This window comes from Podarcis pityusensis (assembly GCF_964106645.2).
Source record: "Podarcis pityusensis genome assembly, chromosome: 16".
In the NCBI taxonomy this organism is placed as follows: domain Eukaryota; kingdom Metazoa; phylum Chordata; class Lepidosauria; order Squamata; family Lacertidae; genus Podarcis; species Podarcis pityusensis.
In genome coordinates this window covers 36174456-36190386 of record NC_138041.1, presented here as the reverse complement: position 1 = coordinate 36190386, position 15931 = coordinate 36174456, and the positions used below count along the sequence as shown (strand labels likewise).

At 46.9% G+C, this 15931-nt stretch overlaps 1 protein-coding gene across 2 annotated transcripts in view; it reads right to left on the bottom strand.

The window, feature by feature from the left end:
• The window catches only part of SLC15A4 (solute carrier family 15 member 4), a 60784-nt gene that overhangs the window by 16391 nt on the left and 28462 nt on the right, over positions 1–15931 (bottom strand). For both annotated transcript variants that reach the window (XM_080985168.1, XM_080985167.1), the window contains exons 5-6: positions 12238–12406; positions 1923–2078 (exon numbers count right to left, since the gene is read on the bottom strand). In XM_080985168.1, coding sequence (XP_080841294.1) covers positions 1923–2078; positions 12238–12406 — 325 coding nt within the window. The remainder of the gene's footprint in view (positions 1–1922; positions 2079–12237; positions 12407–15931) is intronic.

Below are 15931 nucleotides of genomic sequence, written 5' to 3'. Positions count from 1 at the left end.
CTTCTTACGAGGCTCCCCTATTCCTCCCTTCCTTCCAAAGGAGCCCAGGACGACACACAACAGGACATGAAACCTCTTAAAAGCAGTTCTAATACAGTGGTACCTTGGGTTAAGTACTTAATTCGTTCCGGAGGTCCGTTCTTAACCTGAAACTGTTCTTAACCTGAAGCACCACTTTAGCTAATGGGGCCTCCTGCTGCCGCCGTGCCGCCAGAGCACGATTTCTGTTCTCATCCTGAAGCAAAGTTCTTAACCCGAGGTACTATTTCTGGGTTAGCGGAGTCTGTAACCTGAAGCGTATGTAACCCGAGGTACCACTGTACATTGTGCCAATGCAGGAAATCAACTCCTACAACATCCCTGCGAGGTGGTCACCCAACCTCTGCTTAAGCAGCTCTAGGGAAAGAGAGCCCACCAAAGACCATTGTCCCACCATCAAAGCTACTTGTGTCCTATGGGCAATCTTGCTAAGAGATAGGCTAGATCTTTTTCCTCCCCGCCCCCCCCCCCCGCCCAGGTAACTTGAATCCATTGGTTCGGATCCAGCTCCGCACTGTCAGCTGCCATGGGGCAGGGGCAGCCCCCCGAGATGTCAGGATGAGAATCCCCTCGCCTCCCAGGTCTTACAACTTGACTGGGGTGGCCAGGGATTGGACCCTGGACCTTGATGACATGGCACAAAACAGGGCTTCAACGTTATCAACATTATTACAGTGGTACCTCGGGTTACAGATGCTTCAGGTTACAGACACTTCAGGTTACAGACTCCGCTAACCCAGAAATAGTACCTCAGGTTAAGAACTTTGCTTCAGGATGAGAACAGAAATTGTGTGGCAGCGGGAGGCCCCATTAGCTAAAGTGGTACCTCAGTTTCAGGTTAAGAATGGACCTCCAGAACGAATTTAGTTCTTAACCCGAGGTACCACTGTATTATTATTATTATTATTATTATTATTATTATATTTGCATACCGCCCTTTATCCAAAGATGACAGGGCTCTTCACAACATAAAAAAATTGAGAACACCAAATACATAATAAAAACAAGAACAAAAAAACCCTCAATAACCCCCGCTCCCACAAATGCGTTTAAAATAACTGCCAAGTGGAAAACGCTGCAAATACACAGAGAATGAGCTTTCTTCCCCCCATCTGCAGATCCCTAAAAGCAGCTTCGTAAAAGTATGAAATGGAAGCAAGAGCCCAGGGCAGGTGAGAGAGCTTTTAAATCAGGCGTGGGGAAGCTTTTCCAGTCCGAGGGCCACATTACTTTCTAAGCAAAGTTCCAAGGGCCGCATGTTGGCGGTGGGCGGGGCCACAGGCAAAAGTGGGCGGGGCGTGAAATTTGAGCTCTGCACCTCGCACAGCAGGCTAGTTTCTAGAACACCATTCTCGATCCCCCGTCCGGATAAGCAAGAGGCGTTCCCCAGAGCTGAGAGACACGTTTCCGGCCAGAGAAAACACATTAGATGTGGGAAGCTGGGAGAGAGTAGCGCATGTGGCCTGGGGAGAGTTTATTATTATTATTTTCTTGTTTTACAGAAGTAAGTGTAATGTCTCTCGTACTTTTTCCACGTAACATTTTTACAAATCCATTTCATTTGTTGAGACATTAGGAAGAAAAGGGGTGGAGGGGGGGAGATGGGTGGGGGTGGGGTGGGGTAGCGATGTTTCTATTATGCTTAATGTATGTAGGGTTTGGTGTCAGCGTTGCTTGTGCTGTTCACTTGTGTTCCTGCCAATCACAAACAAACAACCACACCCTAGGCCTGGGGAGAGTTTTGAGGGCCACACAGAGAGGAAGGCAGGGGTGGGGTGGGGTCTGCATTCTCCCCGTGGTCGGAGACTCCTCAGTCAACGGGATGAAATGGCCGTACAAGAAAGAGCCGCAAGACCTTTCCGCGCTCCCCTTCCCAAACTCACCCGAAATGCTTGCAAATATCTCGCTGAACCCAATCAGAAGGTATTGAGGGATCTGCCACCAGACGGACATATCGGCCGCATGATAGACTGCGTTCCCAATCGTCTGATTGATAGTCCTGACCTTCACGATCTTTAGCCTGTTGCTTTCCAATATTCCTGGAAGAGAGGGGGAAATGCAATATGGAGCTTCACATTTATTACATTTTTTAAAAAAATCCTACCCTTCCTCCTAGATCAGGGGTAAAAGGCAAAGGGACCCCTGACCATTAGGTCCAGTCATGGACGACTCTGGGGTTGCAGCGCTCATCTCGCTTTACAGGCCAAGGGAGCCGGTGTTTGTCCGCAGTTTTTCCGGGTCATGTGGCCAGCATGACTAAGCCGCTTCTGGCGAACCAGAGCAGCGCATGGAAATGCCGTTTACCTTCCCGCCAGAGCGGTACCTATTTATCTACTTGCACTTTGACGTGCTTTCAAACTGCTAGGTTGGCAGGAGCAGGGACTGAGCAACGGGAGCTCACTCTGTTGCGGGGATTCGAACCGCCAACCTTCTGATCGGCAAGCCCTAGGCTCTGTGGTTTAGACCACCGCGTCCCTCAGAGATTGGGGTGGGGAACCTTATTTTAGCCGGTGGGCTGCATGCACTTCTGCGCAAACCTTCTGGGGCCCCCATCCTGGTAGTGGGCAGTGCAAGAGGGGAAAGGGGGCAGGGCAATTAATGCAAATTTTACCTTTGCCTGGTAAAGGTAAAGGTAAAGGGACCCCTGACCATTAGGTCCAGTCATGACCGGCTCTGGGGATGCGGCGCTCATCTCGCTTTATTGGCCGAGGGAGCCGGCGTACAGCTTCCGGGTCATGTGGCCAGCATGACTAAGCCGCTTCTGGCGAACCAGAGCAGCGCACGGAAACGCCGTTTACCTTCCCGCCGGAGCGGTACCTATTTATCTACTTGCACTTGGACGTGCTTTTGAACTGCTAGGTTGGCAGGAGCAGGGACCGAGCAATGGGAGCTCACCCTGTTGCGGGGATTCGAACCGCCGACCTTCTGATTGGCAAGTCCTAGGCTCTGTGGTTTAACCCACAGCACCACCTGCGTCCCACCTTTGCCTGGTAGTTTCTACAAATACACACACACACACACACACACACACCCTTTCGCAGCTGAAGCACACATTCCAGCAAAGTAATAACACTTAAGGGGTGTGTGAAGCAGGGCTGGTGACAGGTGTGGTCTGGGGAGCATCCCAAGGGCCAGAAGATAGATGTGGAGGTCCCCATTCGGCCCCTGGGCCCGAGGTTCCCCGCCTGTGCTTGGAGTGGTGAATGTCATTTCCCCCACTTCTATATTTTGTCCACCTAACAACCCTGCGAGGTAGGGTCAGAGCTTCATAGCCAAGTGGGGGGTGCAACCCGATTAACCTAACTTGCTTCAGCTGAGTAAATACAATTCAGACACAATGAATAAACGTGTTTAACTTGAGAGCTCGCTGGATCAGGCCAATGGCCCATCTAGTCCAGCATCCTGTTCTCACAAGGGTCAACAGGATGCCTGTGAGGAACCTACAAGCAGGATTTGAGCGCAGGAGTACTCTCTCCCTCCTGCAGTTTACAGCCACTGATATTCAGGCGCGTTGTTGCCTCAGATCGTGGAGGCATAGTGTGATGGCCTGGGAATCTGATTCAGAGGCTGAACCTGAGGAATCCCAGCCTGCACAGGAGTCCCCGCCTCCAGGGCAGGGGCTTGAATCTGAAGGGCCCTCACCTGTGCCAGATCCTCAGGAGCAGACACCAGATGAATCCACTCTGGCTCCTGAGGGGCTGGAGGACCCATTGCCTGCAGGTGCTCCTCTCCCAGCCCTGTCAGGGGAAGGTGAGGCTGCCTCTGGGTCCCGTAACCCTCCAGCCTCTCCTGAGCTCCAGAGGCTCAGGACAGAGAGGCGGAGGGAACTAAGTTCCTGCAGGAGGAGTGCTCGCCTTAAGGCCAGGAGAGGCAGGTCACCTGTGGGCCGGGACCGCCCCTGGCCTCAGAGGAAATAAAGGCCAGCCCGCCCAGTCCCAGGTTGCTGGAGCAACATCGTTGGTAACCTGTTCCTGCCGGCACCCTGACCTGCTCTCCTGAGTTCCTAACCATGCCCGGCTCCTTGCTTTGGACCTCACTTCACCCCTGACGGACAGCCTCCTTACCCTTACGCCGCACGGTAAACCCCCCCCCCCCCGGGACCAGCACACACAGCAGAGCCATTGTGCTTAACACTCATCGACAGCCCTCTCCTCCATAAATTTGTCTAATCCTCTTTTAAAGCCATCCACTTTGGTGGTCATCGCTGCCTCCTGGGGCAGAGAGTTCCAGAGTTTAACTATGCGCCACGTGAAGAAGTCCTTTCTGTCCTGAATTTCCCAACGTTCAACTTCATTGTTGTCCACAAGTCCCAGCGTTAAGAGGGAGAAAATCTTTTCTCCATCCACTTTCTCCATGTCATCCACAAGTTTATGAACTTCTACCCTCTCGCCTTTTCCTCACCTTCCCTCTAAACCAGCGGTTCTCAACCTGTGGGTCCCCAGATGTTGTTGGACTACAACTCCCATCATCCCTGACCACTGGTCATGCTGGCTAGGAATGATGGGAGTTGTAGTCCAACAACATATGGGGACCCACAGGTTGAGAAACACTGCTCTAAACTAAAAAGTCCCAAACTCCGCAGCTTTTCTTCATAGGGGCATCACTTCACCCCCTTGATCATTTCTGAACCTTTGCCAACTCTACAGTATCCTTTCACAGGTGAGGAAACCAGAACTGTACGCCGTATTCCAAATGCAGTCACACCACAGATTTATACACTGGTACCTCAGGTTACATACGCTTCAGGTTACATACGCTTCAGGTTACAGACTCCGCTAACCCAGAAATAGTACCTCGGGTTAAGAACTTTGCTTCAGGATGAGAACAGAAATCATGCTCCGGCAGTGTGGCAGCAGTGGGAGGCCCCATTAGCTAAAGTGGTGCTTCAGGTTAAGTACAGTTTCAGGTTAAGAACGCACCTCCAGAATGTATTAAGTACTTAACCCGAGGTACCACTGTATAATGGCATTATGATACTGGCAGTTTTATTTTCACTTCCTTTCCCCAATGATCCCTAGCATGGAATTTGATTTATTTTTTAAAGTTGCTGCAGACTGCAAGGACTGACTTCTTCATGGATCCATCTATTATGACCCCAAGGTCTTGTTCCTGGTCCACCAGCTCATGAGCGTTTAGGTGAAATTAAGATTTTGTTTGTCCTGACATGCACCGCTTTACACTTTTTTACACTGAATTGCATTTACCACTTATTCATTCAGTTTGGAAAGGTATTTTTGTTTTTTGGACCCTGAGCAATTTAGTGCCGTCAGCAAACTTGGCCCCTTCCTCACTGCTCACTCCAAACTCTATAGGGCGTTTATGAAAACCTTTATGACCTTTTGCCTGCAGAATGTCTCGTGTTGAATCCCTGGGGTCTCCAGAAAGGGCTGGGAAAAACTCCTGGCTGATACCCTGGAGAGCTGCTGCCAGTCAGTGTGGACAATACTGAACTAGATTTATCCATGGTCTGATTCTGTGTTCCTATAAGAAGCTAGGCAAGTGAGCTGGCACCCTGGATCCGCTGCTTCTTCACAGTTCGAAAAGAACGGATCTGCTTGCCTTACAAGAGGATTAGCTGAACTAAGCAACCACAGCTTAAATTATGTTTTCTCGCATCCACATGCAGAAAATACTGTAAGCACACCAAAGAAAACAAGAACAAAAACAGCCAGGAAAAGAAGCACATTTTTGGGAAATTCCAGTTTCCTGCACCACAGGATTCTGGAGTTATTGTATTCTCGTTTTATTAACCAGAATTACACAAATCCGTCCCTCGTCCCACGTGGATTAGCTTGCAGCTACTGATGCAAACAGACATCTTTTGGAATAAAGGCCATCTCATTATGGATAGCAGAACACACACACACACACACAGTACAAAGTCAAAGCAGAGCATCAACAGATGCTGGCGACCTGTATTATTTGGTGGGAGAAAAACCCCGAAATCCAGCGCTTGCTGGTTTTATGCAAATGCTGGACTACAGCGATTTTGCAAAAGCAAGAGATAAATCCCTTTTGATTCCTATGAATACTAAAACCCGCACAAAAATGAGGTTTGCAAGCTCTACAGCATGATTCAGAAGTCACTGGATAAAGTACCACAACCATAAACCTGCTTACTGCGAGTAAAGCCCAATTGAATTCAATAGGACATACTTCCGAGGAGACAGCCTCAAAGGAGTGTGTCTGCCCAGCACAGAAGACCATTGGCTGTGGGCCTTGTAGGACCTGCCCCCTGCCTCTTCTACCTGGCTTCAGGTGTGGCTCTACAGATTCATTGATTTACTGCAGCCTTGGAAGCTGAGGCGGCCAGAAGATCTTTGGGTTAGGGTATGCTGCTTTCGGTTGCTGTTATGGCCCCAGCTATTTGGAATGCTTTAAAATGCTTCTAATGCGCCAGAGTGGTGCATGCTCTAGTTATCTCCCACTTGAACTACTGCAATGCACTCTATGTGGGGCTACCTTTGAAGGTGATCCGGAAACTGCAATTAATCCAGAATGCGGCAGCTAGACTGGTGACTGGGAGTGGCCGCCGGGACCATATAACACCGGCCCTGAGAGATCTGCCTTGGCTCCCAGTATGTTTCCGAGCACAATTCAAAGTGTTGGTGCTGACGCTGAAAGCCCTAAACGGCCATGGTCCTGTATACCTGAAGGAGCGTCTCCACCCCAATCGTTCAGCCCGGACACGGAGATCCAGCGCCGAGGGCCTTCCGGCGGTTCCCTCATTGTGAGAAGTGTGGTTACAAGGAACCAGACAGAGGGCCTTCTTGGTAGTGGCGCCCGCCCTGTGGAACGCCCTCCCATCAGATGTCAAGGAAATAAGCAGCTATCCTATTTTTAAAGGACATCTGAAGGCAGTCCTGTTTAGGGAAGTTTTTAATATTTAATGCTGTATTGATTTTAACTGAGTGGCTGGGGAAACTCAGCCAGATGGGCAGGGTATAAATAAACTATTATTATTACTATTATTATTATTATTATTATTATTATATCTTGCTTGTGTTCAAATAAGGGCTCTTGGTGGGATGTTCCTGGGAGAAGATGAGAGCAGGGGGTCCCCCAATCTCAGTGGTTTGGGGTGGGGGGAGGTATGGCGTGTGAGATGGGGCAGGCTGGGCAAGGGGCACGGGGCACAGGCAGTTAGTGACTTTGCCGTGTGCCAACCCCTCCTCCAAGCTGGGAAATTGCAGTTGTCCTGTCAGCCAGCCCTCAGGTCTGTGACTGCTGTTGTTGTTGAATGTCAGGTCGGCCTCAGAATAAGATCTCCCTCACCCATTATGGATGAGGAAGCTGATCTGGGCAGGAAGAGGGTGATCTGTCAGTGGGCAACATTGACATCAGTCCCTTGTCATGGTCACATCATGAGAGCAGGCCTTTTCTGCATTGCTTCCCTGTTTGGGGGCTGTTCTCCCCAGAAAAGTTCAGCTGGCATCTTCATGATACAACTTTAGGTGCCAGGAAAAACTGTTCCTCTTTAGCCAGGCTGATTGACATCTGATGATCTTTTAAAATGTGTTGTGGAAGCGGGGATTGCTGGGCTGTTTTGGTTTTTATTGTGCATTTTCTGTTTTTTTTTTAATTGTAATTTTATGTTGCAAACTGCCCTGAGATCTACAGGTATAGTGCAGTATACAAATCTAATTAACTAACTACCTAATTAATTAAGTAATTAATTAATAACAGACATGGTTAGAATTGCACTGTTAATCACTTTTTGTTTTGTTTCCAGTGGTGAGCTGCCTTATCATGAACCGGAAGACCCGGTTACAGTATGCTGGAGCATATATATTTGCAGTGTAAGGCAGGAGTGGTGAACCTCTGTCCCTCTAGGTGGTCTACAATTCCCATCATCCCAACCAACGGTCAGAGATGATGGAGACTGGAGTCCAACAACATCTGGGGGGTGGGCGCAGGTTCCCGATTCCTGACGTAAAGAGTGTCTCCACTTTCATCCTTTTTTAAAAAATTAAAATAAAGCCAAAACCAAATCGCCATGCTGCAGATATCAAATACAGGAGGAAAACCAGCCTTCTTCAACATTGGTGCTGTGCTTCAAGAATAAAGAGGAAGCGGAGGCGAATTGCGTTTCACATTTCTATGCAGCTGGGGCGATGTCTGAAAAAGGCAGTTCCCTTTCCCCCTCTTCAAATTTTATGCCAGTCATGTGAAGCAGGAAACACTGCTCGCTCACTGGTAACATGTGCCGATCTGTGGCCACCACCTGGCAGCAGCAGGGACAAATGGAGGCGGAGGAAGAGGAAGTGGAAAACCAGTAGCCCTGAACTGGAGAACAAGCAGGCAGCCTCCTCTGGCTTCTGAAATCGGCCAAGGGACTCCTAGGAGGCTGCCGCTGCTGCCTCAAGGCAATGGGGGAACCAACCTGAGCCTATCCATCAGCTAGAGGAGATCTAGGGAGCCTTGATACCACCTGATCCTTTCCTGAATCTCTGGCTCCAACATCCAGTTGTCCTGGAATTGCAGGAACAAAGCGTCACTCTGCCCCCTCCATCAGCCGAAGGAGCGAGAGGGACCCAGTGCTGAACAGACAAGAGAGCAATGACACTAGTCATGCAATAGCTATGTTCTACCTCCATGGTTGGAGGTATTATGCCTCTGAACACCAGTTGCTGAAAACCACAGGTAGGCAGAGTGCTGTTGCATGGGGACATCTGGTTGGCCACTGTGAGAAGAGGATGCTGGTCAAGCTGGGCCACATGGCTCCTGCTTTCATTATTATCTATTAAATCTGTTGGGTCACTTCATCTTGCCCAGGGCAACCCACAGGAACTTTATTGTTGTTTAGTTGTTTAGTCATGTCTGACTCTTCTTGACCCCATGGACCAGAGCACACCAGGTACTCCTGTCTTCCACTGCCTCCCGCGGTTTGGTCAAACTCATGTTACTAGCTTTGAGAACACTGTCCAACCATCTCGTCCTCTGTTGTCCCCTTCTCCTTGTGCCCTCAGTCTTCCCCAACATCAGGGTCTTTTCCAGGGAGTCTTCTCTTCTCATGAGGTGGCCAAAGTATTGGAGCCTCAGCTTCAGGATCTGTCCTTCTAGTGAGCACTCAGGGCTGATTTCCTTCAGAATGGATAGGTTTGATCTTCTTGCAGTCCATGGGACTCTCAAGAGTCTCCTCCAGCACCATAATTCAAAAGCATCAATTCTTCGGCGATCAGCCTTCTTTATGGTCCAGCTCTCACTTCCATACATCACTACTTTGAAAACCACAGCTTACAGCCCATCATACAGGCAACAAACCCCACGTAGATACATTAAAACCAAGAGGAAAGAGAAATATTTTAAAAACATCACACCCACTTCTAGAAGGCCATAGAGCAGGCTTCCTCAACCTTGGCCCTCCAGATGTTTTTGGCCTACAACTCCCATGATCCCTAGCTAGCAGGGCCAGTGATCAGGGATGCTGGGAATTGTAGTCTCAGAACATCTGGAGGGCCAAGGATTTAGATTTTTCTGTTTTCTCTTTTATGCTGGTTTTAACATATGCATTTGTTTGCTTGTATACTGTAAGTCACTTTGCATTATCTCGTTGTTGTTTAAAAACGCCCAGATAATAATAATAAATGTTTCTGCCATTTGTTGAAAGTTTTTCTTCTCTCTCCACGTCTTCCTGAATTCAGCTGCAATTCTAACTATGTCTATTCAGCAGTAAGACCTACTGAATTAAATGGGACATGCTCCCAGGTAAATGGGGTTAGGATTGCAGGCTTAATCTATTTTCTTTCTGCAATTTTTTAATTCTTTCTGGATTTTACTTCTTAATGCTGTTTTATGATCTGGTATCATGCTTTACATTCTATTTCTGGGCTCTGCTTGGGTATTCAGTGAATGTAGAGCCACTTAGAAATTCTGAAATGAAATGAACAAATTAATTCTCTTTCCCTAAAAGTGAAGCAAACCCCAACAATGTCTTCTTTGTTGAATACTTTCCTTTCCTCACAAAGCCTTTCAAAATTAGTTTATTTTGTTTCTGTAGGGTTGTGATTGTTGTTTAAAAAAACTTCTGATGAGTGGTGTAGTCAATGGAAAGTTGGACTTCAGCTTGCAGAAGCCCGAATTCGAATCCCTGTCCAGGCACTAAGTTCCCTGCGCATTCACACCCACCCAGTATTTACTGCCCTGCCTCCTACGGAGGGATAAAAAAATATGTCCATGATAATAATTTCACCTGACACGCTACATCCTCTTTCCTCTTTCTTTTTTGGTTGTTCGAAGTAGCAATGCGCTAAGTTTCAAGATACGATCGAAGGCGCTTCTTTACCATTTAAAGTTTGGGATTAAATTTTTGCCGTAATTGTTTTAAAAGGCTGCAAACGGAGTTGATTTTCCAGCTGAGTAGTCTTAAATACCGCTGCTAAGAATTTACAATGTAAGCCACGAAAGTAAGCACCGCCAACGTTCATTAAATCTAATCAGTCGCGTTCTCGCACAATTTATAAGATATTCTGAAATAATCGAAAGCCTCTAATAGGCGTTGCAAATTGCATCGGGGAGGGCGGGCGCTCAGGGGACGTGGCAGCTGGGTGGGGTGGGTGGGGAAGGCAAAGGTGGCGCTGCTGGATTTCACCTGAATAGAAGAACCAGAAAGAAGTTGCTGCCCCGTGAGAAAACGTGTGCTACCGGATCATTTGCCCAATCCATAAGCAGCCAAACTGATGCTGTGCTGGATTTGCACCCGGGGAAAAATGAGACGGGATAAAATAATTTTGTTTGCTGAAGTTATACGGACCTCAGAAAGTTGTGTTGCCTAGGTACAGGGAATTGACTAAAATTAAAAGCACAAATTTCTTGTAGCAGAGGGATAAAAGAAATAAAAGAAACCCCCAAAAGATAAAAGTTCAAACGACTTTGCAGCAGGAACTTGGCTTGCCCACATATCAAAACGACCTTGTCCCTAATAAGGTAACTACCTCTTCTCATTGAGAGAGAAGCCTTAATGGCCCTATAAAGTGTCCCTCGCTCTGATATACTGGGAGGACTACAAGCCCTCAAGATTAATTTATTTAAGACTTTATCAATACGTTCCTTGTGGTGGGTACCAGGTGAAGGCATGAACAGTCTATGAAGCATTGTGAAAAGGTGCTGAGCATGTGGAAATTATTCTCAATAAGTAGATCATTTACACATCCTAAAGGTAAAGGTACCCCTGCCCGTACGGGCCAGTCGTGTCCGACTCTGGGGCTGCGCGCCCATCTCGCTCTAGAGGCCGGGGGCCAGCGCTGTCTGGAGACACTGCCGGGTCGCGTGGCCAGCGTGACAAAGCTGCTCTGGCGAGCCTGCACCAGCGCAGCGCACAGAAACGCCGTTTACCTTCCTGCTAGAAAGCGGGACCTATTTATCTACTTGCACTTAGGGGTGCTTTCGAACTGCTAGGTGGGCAGGAGCTGGGACCAAAAGACGGGAGCTCACCCCGCCGCGGGGATTCAAACCGACGACCATGCGATCGGCAAGTCCTAGGCGCTGAGGTTTTACCCACATCCTACACATCCTACAAAGGCATCGTTGTTTTCTTCTTGACTAAGTTGCAGAATTAGAGAAGATTAAGGCACAGGACTGGTGAAACAAATACAGTGACAAAGGTGTTGGTAGGGGTCTATGTATGGGCCCAAAATATTCCTGGGTGGGCAAAGAATTTGAGGGGAACCGAATTGGAGGGGTGTGTGATCTTGGTTACTGGGTAGGTAGATGTTAACTTTTCTTGGAAGGGGAAATAAATGTTAACATGACTTTATCTGGAGATGATTTGAGTAGTGGATAGGAATAACGGAAGAGGAAATGAATTGATTTGGAGCAGAATCTCCAAAGAGATAAAAGAAAGCACTTCTTTGCATGGGATTTGAAGGGATGGACACCAACTTGGATGGCATCAAAACAGAATTAGACAAATTCATGGAGGAATAAGGCTCTCAGTGGTTTACCAACCAGTGTTGGGAGGAAGAAGGCCTCAGGACAACAGCTTCTGGGAACCCTAAGTGGGGAAAACACTCTTGCGCTTGTGCGATTCCCAGAGGCATCTGGTCAGAAACCAAGACACAAAGTGTTGAACTTGATAGGCTTTAGGTCTGATGCTGGTGTAGCGTATCCCATTTTTTATCCCATTTTCTAGATGTTCCGGGCAGCCACCAAATGACCGTTCAACCAGCGGCACTCTCACCCGTCCCTCCCCTCTCTCACCTGCAGCAAACGCAGAGCACATCACAAAGAACATGCCGACCGCAATCCTCTTCAGCGACGACGGGAGCAGGCCGTGCCTCTTCAAGATGGGGTCGACCACTTTGTCCTTCAAAGGTATTAATATGAGGATAAGCACAGCGTCAAACATGGTCAGCCAAGCTGCAGGGAACTGGGGGAGAAAGGGAAGGAGAGAGAGAGATGGAACAAAGTTGTAAGAGCACGAGGAGAGCCCGGACTGCTGGATCAGGCCAGAAGGCCCATCTAAACAACTACCTGACATTTAGAAGACATCTGACATCAGGGAAGTTTTTAATGTGTGATATTTTAATGTATTTTTAATCTTTGTTGGAAGCCACCAGAGTGGCTGGGGAAACCCAGCCAGATGGGCAGGGTACAAATAATAAATTGTTGTTGTTGTTCTGGTTATCTCTCGCTTGGACTACTGCAATGCGCTCTATGTGGGGCTACCTTTGAAGGTGACCCGAAAACTACAACTAATTCAGAATGCAGCAGCTAGACTGGTGACTGGGAGTGGCCGCTGAGACCATATAACACCGGTCTTGAAAGACCTACACTGGCTCCCAGTACGTTTCCGAGTACAATTCAAAGTGTTGCTGCTGACCTTTAAAGCCCTAAACAGCCTCGGTCCAGTATACCTGAAGGAGCGTCTCCACCTCCATCGTTCTGCCTGGACACTGAGGTCCAGCTCAAAGGGCCTTCTGGTGGTTCCCTCGCTGCGAGAAGCCAAGTTACAGGGAACCAGGCAGAGGGCCTTCTTGGTAGTGGCGCCCACCCTGTGGAGCGCCCTCCCACCAGATGTCAAAAAGAAAAATAACTACCAAACTTTTAGAAGACATCTAAAGACAGCCCTGTTTAGGGAAGCTTTTAATGTTTAATAGGTTATTGTATTTTAGTGTTTTGTTGGAAGCCGCCCAGAGTGGCTGGGGAAACCCAGCCAGATGGGTGGGGTATAAATAATAAATTATTATATTATTATTGTTGTTGTTGTTGTTGTTGTTGTTATTATTACTATTACTATTATCATCTAGTCCTGCATCCTGATCTCACAGTGGCCAACCAGAGGCCCAAAATGAGAAGCCCACAAGCAGGGTCTGAGTACAAGAGCATCTCTCCCCAATTTTGCTCCACATTCCACAGTAGAATGGAACCCAGGGAGGTTCTCCTGGCTCCGTCATTATATATCATTAGGTGCAAGGCAAGCCCCGTCCCCCTTTACCAGGTCTTTGGCTTTTAATTATTCTTCTGTTTATGAGAGGGTGGGATGTTTTACCCAGCTTTTTAAAAAATGAATTGCCTTTTCGATTTTGCTCTGCTTTCCTTTTTTATTGGTTTTAATGCATCTGTCTATAAGGTGCTTTGAGTTACTTTGCTTTAAAAAAAAAAAGGATAAATTTAATGAAATAATAATAATAAAAGTACTAATAACTCTGCCCACTTTCAATGGTTCTCCCAAGGGAAAAGGAGGATGGACACTGTTTGTGTGTGTGTGTCATCATTCTTAACAGTCCCGGAGGGGATCATAATTTTAATGATTCCAGGACCAGAAGTGATTCAGTATCAGTTTCTGGACAGCGATAGATCATAAGGAACATTATACATTATCGCTATCAATTCGAAGGGAGGGAGGACACACCCCTCTGTACAGTGGAACGAGAGGCATTAATTTTCATCGTTAAGATTTCACCGCTTAACTCAGCCTGGAATCTCGTTAACGGAACAGGACTGTCACGCAAGGGGCTGAGATTCCATTAAGCCCTATTAATCACCAGAACACCTGTCTGCAGAATTATGGATTACGCCACTCACATCTGATAAACAAAGCCCTGTAAATTATTGAAATAAACACACACAAAGATGGCTTTTAAACAGCCATCAGAGCTCATATTAATGGCGGGTGTGACAGGAAGCAGTCAGTTATGCATTCCCTGCTGATCCCCCCCTTTGCTCCAGAAATCACACGTTCCCCTACATGGTTTTGCTTAACTGTTTTCTCATTGCTAGAAAGTCTCTCCCCCCCCCCCAAAAAAAAGTGCCTAAGGGTTTTGGATCTTGCACTGCTGTTATCACCATCATTTATCCCAGGCATAGGAACCTGTGTCCTTCCCAGATGTTGATGGACTCCAGCTACCATCGTCCAAGCTGGCTGGGACTGATGGGAGTTGGGAGTCCAACAACCTCCAGAGGGCTGCAGGTTCTCTGCCTCTGAGTTAAAGGAGCATCTCGCTTGACAGATGGAAATCTACCGTATTTTTTGCTCTATAAGACTCACTTTTTCCCTCCTAAAAAGTAAGGGGAAATGTGTGTGCGTCTTATGGAGCGAATGCAGGCTGCATAGCTATCCCAGAAGCCAGAACAGCAAGAGGGATTGCTGCTTTCACCGCGTAGCAATCCCTCTTGCTGTTCTGGCTTCTGAGATTCAGAATATTTTTTTTCTTGTTTTCCTCCTCCAAAAACTAGGTGCGTCTTGTGGTCTGGTGCCTCTTATAGAGTGAAAAATACGGTGCTTTAATACAGAACAACAAACCCCTGTGTTGCAAACTTAACACAACAAACAACACAAGCAAAACGAAGACCAGTATACTAGATAGCACTGTAGTTCTTATTGCATAATATACATGATTTAGTACAACAAAAACAAAATGTGTACACTTGTAAATTCTCTAATATATTTGAAAACAAATGAACACATGTCTGTCAATCTTTGAAAGTCCGTAAAAGTATAATAAGTCTATGGTTGAAACAAAGTGATAGATGCTATCCTGTGGGCTGAGCGGTAAAACTTTTTTTAGGTGTTCATGGTGCCGAAGTAGTAAGTGAATAACAATGTAGGACAGTGATCCCGGATAATCTGACTGTTTCGCTGGAATCTTCTTCAGCACAACCCATAGATTAGAAAAATGCACAAGGAGCAGTGGTCATGAGGATACAGTCAGATTATCCACAGACGTGTGTTCATTTGTTTTCAAATATATTAGGAAATCTACTTTAAAACACAAGAGCAAATGCACATTTGCACCAGCTCTTTGCACCATGAGAAACTCTGGGAACATACCAAGAAAAGCAGGCAGATGGGTCTGAGCACAACATCTCAAGTGGATTACTGTTTATTAACTTATTAATCATATGTATACACTGCTTTCCCTCAAACAAGCTCAATGTGGCATGCACATATTTTTTCACACCCTAGAGAATCTTACTGCCTAGATCAGAACCCAGGAACCTGCAGTTCTACTAAGAACTCCTTAGTCCTTTTCACATGTATTACCGGCACTCTAAGGAACATGAAACAAAACCACAAAGGAGATCAGCCATGTCTGAAGTCTGCCCTAGTTCATAAAAGCTGATGCCACAGTAAAGCTGCCCCTGCCTGCGGTGTCAAAAGATTCTGAATTTGCATTCAGATCAAACCACCAAAACTTAAAATTTAATTGAGGCAGAACGAAACAGCACGTTGCATTTCACTTTATGCATATCTGACAGATTTCGACAGTCACACCTTGCATGTTAAAAAACAAAACAAAATGCAAAACATTTTCCCAACTTTCATTATCAAGAACCCTAGGGCTATTTCGACAAAATGTGAGAAAGAAATGCCATTTAAATTATCAATCAGAATGCTGGGATTATTGCTCCATCATCCAGGCGCTGAATTCTGAACGATTTGAGTAAACAC